Source organism: Phycodurus eques, chromosome 7 (assembly GCF_024500275.1).
Source record: "Phycodurus eques isolate BA_2022a chromosome 7, UOR_Pequ_1.1, whole genome shotgun sequence".
In the NCBI taxonomy this organism is placed as follows: Eukaryota; Metazoa; Chordata; class Actinopteri; order Syngnathiformes; family Syngnathidae; genus Phycodurus; species Phycodurus eques.
The window spans coordinates 18,617,259-18,627,112 of record NC_084531.1 but is presented as its reverse complement, the minus strand read 5'-3'; the positions used below and the strand labels follow the sequence as shown (position 1 = coordinate 18,627,112).

At 40.1% G+C, this 9,854-nt stretch overlaps 1 protein-coding gene across 6 annotated transcripts in view; it reads right to left on the bottom strand.

The window, feature by feature from the left end:
- Positions 1-281: 281 nt before the first annotated feature.
- b3gat1a (beta-1,3-glucuronyltransferase 1 (glucuronosyltransferase P) a) overlaps positions 282-9,854 on the bottom strand; it is a 96,197-nt gene continuing 86,624 nt past the window's right edge. For all 6 annotated transcript variants that reach the window (XM_061681780.1, XM_061681779.1, XM_061681781.1 and 3 more), the window contains 3 exons: positions 6,638-6,934; positions 4,387-4,498; positions 282-1,084 (listed from right to left, as the gene is read on the bottom strand). In XM_061681780.1, coding sequence (XP_061537764.1) covers positions 4,412-4,498; positions 6,638-6,934 — 384 coding nt within the window. In that variant the 3' untranslated portion in view covers positions 282-1,084; positions 4,387-4,411. The remainder of the gene's footprint in view (positions 1,085-4,386; positions 4,499-6,637; positions 6,935-9,854) is intronic.

The window sequence follows — 9,854 nt, the reverse complement described above, 5'->3', positions numbered from 1 at the left end:
CGTAATGGATTTTATAAAAATAATTGTTAGATATGGGATAGGATAATTCCTCTCTGAATGTTCTGAACTCCTGTTTCCGAGCAAGTGTTGTACTGAGCCACAGTGCAGGCAAGCTCAACTTGTCACAATAGTTCACGAGAGTAAATGAACAGTGAACTATTTTGTCTAAATTTCTTCAAGATGAGATAAAACAATTCCACACAAATTCTTAATGATTGACTAACCGATCAATATGCCTAATTTGTTTCTTCTGGTGTTTTGTGTGTATACGTGACTATGCATCGAGAAGGGGAAACCTTTATTACGTCGATAAACAATTGCACAAATGGCTTTTCAGCATTGAACTTTTCAGCACAAACTGAACCTCTGACCAAAAAGGTGTGCTATTTTTCATAATGGACCAGCATAAATACAGTAGTTACGATACATTTTAAACAATGGTTCCTGATTGCTCCCATGAATAATTTCTATTTACACGTTATCACAAAGAAACACCATCAGTGTATTTTTAAGTGCTTAGTAAAAGGTGCAATGCTTTCCTTTGAATGTACATTTCCAACTGGGGCATCTTCAAGTGTTCATTGTGATTTCAATGCATGAATTATGGTAATCCAGGAGTAAATGTAAATGTACGAGTCAGTAGTTTTGTCAACACCTAAACAAATTCTATTAAATTAAATCAAACATTACATTGTTATCAAAAGAACATTCCTTCCCTTCCAGTGTTTTATTTGGAGTAAAATCCAAAAGACATGTTTCGCCATTTAATTTCATTGTCCTTCCTTCTTGGATGAATTTCAGCAGTTTCCTTTTCTTCAGGTGAAGTTATTTTTCTCGAACCTGACTTGGATGAAATTGTGCCGTCTTTTTGTCAGGTTGCCCTAGCGAGACACCCACACTGTCTTCTGGAGCGTCCTTGAAAATGTCTCTTTCGCACACCTCATAAATAAACGCCGCCTCTCACCAATCTGTGCTTTGAAATAATACATTGATACGGCTTTGTCAATTTCTCAGAAAAATGTCATATCTTGGACCTCAAAGGCCATCTTCATCAATGCATGTGCAGGAATCCGGAGACAAACGCCTGAAACGGAAAGTGAAAGACACAATAAGGAAAGTTGATTAAATATATATATATATTTTTTTAAATTAATCAAATGGGAGACCAGGAGATATATTTTTCGTAAGCACTGTCTTTTTACCACCATTTTCTAAACTCATCCATCCTGTCGATATAGTGCTTCTCTTCATTAGGGTCACAGGTGAGCTGGAGCCTATCCCAGCTGACTTTGGGTGGGAGACGGGATAACCCTGGACTGGTTGCCAGTATATCGCCGGGCACAGATGGACGAAACATTCAAACACAGATTCACGTCAATGGGCAATGTAGAGTTTTCAGTGAACCCAACACGCATGTTTTGTTGTTGTGGGTGGAAGCTGGTGGACCCGGAGAAAAACCAACATGAGCACGGGGAGAAGATCCACACTCTATACAGGAAGGACAAAGCTGAGATTCATACCTGAACCACACAGCTGTGCTAACCACTAGTGTACCATGCTGTAGTCTAGTTCTGCATTGTTATTTGTCCTATATTATGGCAAGAACCATACTGATCTTGAGCAGCACAAGTTTGCCAAGGTATTTGCCATCAAATTAAATGCATGTGCGCTCTACCAGTCACACAGTATTTCCTCAAATGGTGGCCTTTCCTCTTTTATACTGTACACTAGTGCTGGGCAATATGGACTAATCTTTTACATCTTATGTTGGCATTCGATATGACTCAATATTTTTTCTCCATCCATCCATCCGTTTTTCGTACCGCTTACCCTCACTAGGGTCGCGGGCGAGCTGGACCCAATGCCAGCTATCTTTGGGCGCGAGGCGGGAGACACCCTGCACTGGTCGCCAACCAATCGCAGGGCAGATTTTTATTGTATTAAAGTTTATAAATGTATGAAACCGGACCAGACCAAATTGATTTACATTATAAAGAATGTTTATTTAAGAATCATAAACATCACAAAGACATGAATTACTTTTCCCTGAAAGTATTTCTAAATATAATGATCTCAAAATTAGTGATGCGCCGAAATGAAAATTCTTAACTAAAAAATAAAACTGGACATGAGAAACCCAAGGCCGAAAACTGAAACATCGGAATGAATTATTATGCCAATTATTAGTAAAATTAATAATGTATGGCTATGACAGGAGCGTTGCTAACCGATAGAAGTTCACTTCCAGAACAATTTGTCTGAATTTCCATATTTTGTGAATTATGTCAAGAACATTACTGCGGAACAGTTATCAAAGTATATATAGGATGAAAATAATTCTGCGCAATGTTCAATTGCGCAGCATAATTATTACTCTATAATTGTAATCTTTATTAAATTATGGCTTCAATATTTGTTATTTTAATGTATTTCTTAGGGTTTGGCTCTGTTGTTGGTAGGTGTTCATCACTTAACTCTTTGGTGACAGCTGTGCACTTAAATATGCCTAGTCTGCTGGAAATCAAGAAGAAGAAGACGTAAAGAAGAAACGTGACTTTTTGCGGGACAAATACAATGCGGTGAGCTGTAAATAAAGCAAATTAAAAAAAACCAAATGAGAATGGCACACTGTACAACTGTTCGGAACAGTTAGCTCAGACAGCGACAGCCGGCAAACTGTCAAACTATTTGCGTGACCAATCACGCAACAATGCCAGCGAGTAGCAGCTAATGCTGAACAAAACCCCGTGTACACTGTCTACGACGTCAGCGATCGACAAACTACTATCTTATCTTTCCGCCCTGTTTACAGAGCGAACACAAAGACGCAAGCGCTTCAACTGCCACAGCAATTGCTCCGCGGCATTGTTTTGTTTACGTTACAGGAGTAGCACAGAGTCGTGGCTCTCTTTAAAGTGATACATGCGTCGCATTTGATAACATGCTTCATTTTCAGGTGATTTTTCATGGATATGGCTCTCCTCATCAAAACATCTTTTATTCACGTTTTGCAGTTGTTTCCAAATGATAGACGTGGCCTTTTTTGGGACTATTTATGGCTTGCTAGTTGCTAGCCGCTAGCATATTTTCTTCCATGTTGACGGAAGTCTCGCGGAGTAGCAAAATGTACAGAAAATAAAATCAATGATCCTTTTTTCATATCGAGCATTAATAAAATATCTATCGAATCGATCTCGATATATCGCCCTGCACTACTGTAGGCCGGGCTCCACCAAATCACAGTGTGTTGTCCTCTTAAATAAGTGGTTTCCAAATTTTAGAGGAAGAATACATTTCATTTTGTCCCACTCACACCCTTACACCCATGCCAAAAAAAAAGAAAAAAGGAATTTAACCTATATGAAACAAAAACAAGATTCTTTTGCCCTCTGAATATTTTGTGTGCAGCAACTGACAGTCAATTGCTCAATCTAACGGTGCTTTTTTATCAAGGGTGTACTCACACTCTCAAACTTTCCTAACTGTCAATTATTTTGAGTAGTTCTTTTATTTCTATTGTGCAGTGTGTTTTCTGCTATCAATACCTGTAGACTCAGACGATTGATCATATTAATTTCATGATACACAAGTATCAGCGAGCATACTTTGGCTTTATTTACAATTCTTACAGTTCTCTGACTCTGTTGTCGTACTAGAGTGGCTGCAACCACCGGAGACAAATTCCTTGTGTGTTTTTTAGACATACTTGGCAAATAAAGATGATTCTGATTCTGATTTGTGCACTGCATTTTGAGAACCTTTGACTTAAAGGGGAGAGATTATGGAACTTTGACATTTTGACAGCTTGTATACAAATACAGGTGGTTGAGTCTCTGCATTACCTGCCCACCCATCAAGTGTGCAATGAAGCAACCAAGTAAATATTTTTTTATCGGCATATTTCTGAAAAGCAAGCCATTATGCACTTCTGCCCTACTATTACGTATCCGTCTTTGGTGATGTGTGCATGCGCCACATATCAACTGCTTCCTACATGAGGGAAAAGGCTTTCATTCCCTTCATGGGGTTTGCTACATTTCTGCTCCCACAAGTAGAAGCTGCCTGTTCAATCACTAGCTCCATCCCTGGTGGTCATGGCAATGAAAGCCGTACTCGCTCTTGGCCCAGCAGTATATGCGGGGTGGTGTACAGTCGCTCACTTACATGAGATGGGGCCAAGGAACAGTGTGTGCAAAATGTAAAAATAACAGATGTTATTGTCTTTTACAATAGCAATGTTTCTCCAGAGCAATTTGAATCACTGCCTTCTTATGTGGTTAAGTGATAAGCAGGATATATATATATATATATATATATATATATATATATACACACACACACAGACACAGTATATAAACAGTTTTCAGGCCCACTTTATGGTCTTACTTAATAGGAGATCTGGGAGAAATGGTTAAATCTCCACATTTGGGTCGGTGAATCCTGCTTTCCCTTCATTTACGAGGACGGGCTTCTCTGTTCTTGTGTGCCAAACAAGTATCTGATGATGAAAAGAAAAATGGAGAAAAACAACATGAGTAACACTCGCTCATTCAGTTATCTCCGTCTTTCAACTACGCTCGGCACCATACTGCTGCTGTGCTACTTGAAGGGGAAACAGACAGTAGCCACTGGAGATGGGAATGAAGAGGGGCCATCACAGGAGTGTGTTATGAATAGACAGACGAAAATCTCTAAAATCGAAAATGTACAAAAAGAACCACAGTATACTGTTAGTGTGTAGTAAGTGTTACAGTAAATAACAATTGCTTTTTCTTCCACACTTCCAAATGTGACAGACTCTGAGGCCACCGCATCGATTTTTAACTGGCTTTAGTGCGGATTTTTGGGCCAATCCTTGGGTCGCTTGGTTAATGAAAAACATTGTACAATCTCCATCCCCACCAGATTTTTAATGCACGCACACAGTATATAATTGATAATATTTAATGTAAAAGAAACTGCTCATTTAACGGGGATGTTTATTTTTTTTACATCTATGGCAGACCCAGTTGCTTTCAGTGTCACAACACTGTTTAAAGGACTTAATCTCTAATTCTCCTAACTGCTTTTATTTCCACGTGCAGTGCCAAAGCATTGAAAATACTGTACATTCTATTTCAAATAAAAACACAAAAAAACGTGAATTAAAAAAATATTATAGTTTAAAAAAAAAATTGTTTAAGAAGTCAATTTATTGAAATGAAATATGCTTGACAATTTAGCTTTCAGCATTTTTTGACCAGGGCTAACAACAAAACTAATACTAATAATAACAACAACAATGATGATAATAACTTCAATGTATATAGTGCCCTTAAACAGACCCAAGAACGCTAGGTATCAATAGACAGAGTGACCTCCTTTCTGTCATCTTGCTGTGACTCTTCTGAATTATGTATAGGATGTTTTAGATGTGCCAGGAGCCCACTCTCACTTTGTGCAGGTCTAAACGAGGTTAATTGTCACACTTGTAAAGACGCACAATGTGTAACTTCACCCAATTTTGGTTTCCCACGTCTAGATCCACCCCTTCTCTCAGTCCTCCTCATCTGTAATCAGCGCGGTGTCCTGACATCGCGATTTCCCCCAGTTCCTGTTCCGCTTTCTCGGCTGTTCCCCGATTCGCCTGCCTTTCATTTACCCCTGTGGATGTCTGAGGGAGGTCAAGACCAAGCTGGTTGACAGTATCTTTCTCTCTCTTTGAGCTTGGCATATGGATGCTGGCTAGCTGAAGCCCTCCTGCTGACTGTGGAAAGCTTTACAGGAGTGAGAACAGCCCATGGGCTATATGAGCAGGGCTGGTGCATGGACACTGCATTATACATTCCAGTTTCTTATATACATCCATGTGAACCATTCGAAGACAGACCACCCTCACACAAAGCGCAAGGGTGCAGAATCTGTCTCATCCAAGGACCAGAATACAGTTATGAGAAAATATGATGCTACGACTGAACTAACCCTTTCTTATGAGCATTATGAGCATTTGCAGGTTAAATGTTTTGAGGTTTTTATAACAGTATTTTCTCTGGAGTTAGTTTGTTTGTTTTTAGAATTGCATGGTAGACTGAATTAAATTTGATATTTTCAACTTCTGATCTAGGGCTAGATTTAGAGTCAATTTAGAGTCTCCAATTCATGCATGTTAATAACATGCATGAATTGGAGACTCTAAATTGCCCGTAGGCATGACTGTGAGTGCGAATGGTTGTTTGTTTGTATGTGCCCTGCGATTGGCTGGCAACCAGTTCAGGGTGTACCCCGCCTCCTGCCCGAATAGGCTCCAGCACGCGACCCTAGTGAGGAGAAGCGACTCAGAAAATGGATGGATGGATGGATGTATATGGATGTATATGGATGTATATATATATATATATATATAGGGAGTCAGTCTGTTTAGAATAATGTACAATATATAATGAAGCTGTAAAGCTGATTTCAAGTCACTCAGCCACTAGTTTTCCCCTAAATTTGATTATAAGGTTAAAATAAATGTATTACTTAAGTAGTTCACATTCATTTAAACACACCATTTCTATTTTATAATCCTGATACAAAGTTGTGTGGCTTCCCTAACCACTAGCTGCTCAATGCCAGTAAAAGTATAGTACGAACCATAAAAAATGCATTGAATTACCTTGGTGCAATTGGCTGCTTTGGGTTCCAGGTCGTTGAGTGTGACAAGTTCTCGTAGTAAACTACTCTCCTGGTAGCCTCCCTTCACCCCACGAAGCTTGAAATACGCCTGAGGCTTGAAGAGGATGAGCCTCAGGTTGATGGCGAAGCCGGCCATGTCGATGGCAAAGGGCCGATGGGGGTCGAACACCGTCTTCCAGCCGTACACCTTCCCGGCCGCATTGACTTTGGGGGACTCGTAGCGCAGGCCGCCCACAAAGGCCACAGGCCACACAGAAACTTTTTGAGTTGATCTCATCTAGCAGGGAGAAGAGTGAAGTTAGGATTTAGTCGGGAAAAAGTCTACATGACAATGAGACACTAAACACGTTGATGGAGGCTTTTTAGAGATGCTGCAATTATTCATCGTGAAAGACGGTGACTATTGAGTTACTCATCCTAACATGCCTTAACGGACCTTGCTCTGTGCACTGCTTGAACAGAAGGCCTTCCACAGACTGTTCAAAAACAATTCCCCCCCAAACGACTTTTTTCAAGAAAGGCAATCAGAATAAGGGACAACTAGCCCAATGCATTGGTGAACTGTATTAGAAAGAGTATAGGTGCTTTGAATGTTACCTCCCAAGCTTCAAATTAACAACTGTAGATTGCTAGCAACTTCATGGGGTCCTCAGTTAACGATGGACCGAGCATGTGACATTTTGAGGTTACAGCCTTGTCACATGGAAAAAGAAACTCAATTACTACCGTACTTACTTTTTTAATTTGACTGTTCGATATTTATGACTGAGAAATGTTATTCATACAATATTTACTGTAATAATGACACTTTGACGTTCCGAACGGCATGCAATAAATTAATTTTCAAAGTCGCAATAAGACATTATCACCTGGCACAATAAGGCACACTCAGTGACTGCCGTATTTACTGTATTTACTATTTAGTGTTTTTTTTTCTCCTTCAAATATCCATCAGGGACGGCACGGTGGACGACTGGTTAGCACATCTGCCTCACAGTTCTGAGGACCCGGGTTCAAATCCGGCCTCGCCTGTGTGGAGTTTGCATGTTCTCCCGTGCCTGCGTGGGTTTTCTCCAGGTACTCTGGTTTCCTCCCACATCCCAAAAACATGCATGGTAGGTTAATTGAAGACTCTAAATTGCCCCTAGGTATGAATGTGAGTGCGAATGGTTGTTGGTCTATGTGTGCCCTGCAATTGGCTGGCGACCAGTTCAGGGTTTACTGCGCCCGCCTCTCGCCAAGTCTGCTGGGATTGGCTCAAGCAAGCCTGCGACCTCAGTGAGGATAAGCAGTACGGATAATGGATGGAGGGATATTTACCAGGAGTATGACTTTACGACTGCTTTGGCATCTGCTTGTGAGCAACAAATTCGGGTTTCTTTGCCCCCGTAGGAACAAAAATCCATTATAACCCGAGCAGCCCCTTTATCTCCAAATGCTTGATGTTTTTTTTTTTTATTTTCATCTGAAACACAAAGAAAATTAAATCTCCGCACCTTTTTGTGCCTGTTGAGGGCACAAGAAAGTTTTCAGGTGTGCCAGTTGGAGAACCCGATATGGGAGTTTGAAGGAAATGTGAGTGTCAGGAGCAACATTATGGCATCTATAAATTTCTCCCAACAGGGAGTGCCTTGGGTATCTTTTAAGGGCTGCAGCTCCAGCCTTAAAAGGTAGATTTTTTTTATTATTCTTGTTATTTCTCTTATTTATTCAAAGTCTCTGTCGCTGAAATAATGATGCGAGTGCCTCTTTTGTGCATAAAATCAAGGTGGAGAGACAGAGATGACACAGAGAATCTGCACGCCAAACATTTTTACGTGTGGTAATAACAAATGAACGTAAAACGTATGCGCCTTTGAAACCCCAATGCAAGTAGGCCGTTTTTTAAATATTTTTTTCACCTTGTGCGTTTGAAAACTGTGTGATCTGATGGTGAGATCTGTGGTCAAGCTCACCAGCTGCTAAAGCGGCAGAGTTTGAACAACATGAAGCGGACTGGATGCTTGTGGGACTAGAGATCGGAGCTTACTGTGCCAAGCACCTCGATGCAAATTGGAAGGATGTGCTGTCTTAATGAGCTCTGGGCTTTAATGGGAGACGAGAGAGCGAGTGTTTTCATTTGTGCATCCATGTGATGGTTGCTGCTATCTTTTTATATCAAGGTGGATCTTGGTGCTGGCTTTCATCATACGCTGCGATTGAACAGCGTGCTTTGCTCACCCACAGCTGTGCACCTTTCAGGCCTATCTGATTTTTACTACTAAAATATCAGAAAATTTATTGTACAGCAGCTTGCAATTAATACATTTACTGGTGTTTTAAATGTGCATTTTGAAGCACTGATTTGCAACATAAAACCACCACTGATTCAAGTCAACTACATGAGTGCAAACAAGTTATTGTACTCCTAAAAGAGAGGCGGACATCGACTGTACATGGCAAAAATCCCACTATTACAATGCATTCTGGGACTTGTAGTATCGGCAGTGCACTTACTGGCTAGTTTTTATTTAACATACAGTAATTGCATCACAATTTGTTGTCAGAAGACAAGGGTAGAAAATATTGAAATGAGTAATAATTACCAGTCTCATTGGTAATTCAAGGCTCTAAAAAGGTTTAGTACCCACACGCCACTAACCGCACACACATCTTTCTTGCATGTTCCACTGAAATACAGTATAGCAAATAATCAAGTGCGGTATACGCGATGTCACTTTCGCCTCCAGAATGAAAAAGTGAAAAATGAGTGTGGCTCATCCAGGGATTGGGGAAAAGAAACCAAAAACAAAAACAAGAATCCCAAGCAAATAGGCCAAACAAAGCATCTTATAGTCCTATTCGGTGAAAGCAGGTTTTCCCAAAAGTAAATTTTTACTGGGCTGCCAACTGTAAACTATACTTTATATGTTATAAAGAAGCTATTTCATTGAAAACTAAGTGCTTCATGATTTGTGGTAGTTGTAATGAATCCATGTATGTTTTGTCCTTCATCACTGATTTATGCAGAATACATGTTGATGTCGAGTAATAATTTGGGTCATGCAACACGGCTGACCACAACTGAAATGGACAATCGCGAACAAATTACAGCACTTACATTTCAGCAACTGAGCCTCTCTCTAGGCTTTGCTTTTTAGTCACATGTACATATGAAATTATAAATACACTGTAGTTGGATTGCAGCACAATACCGG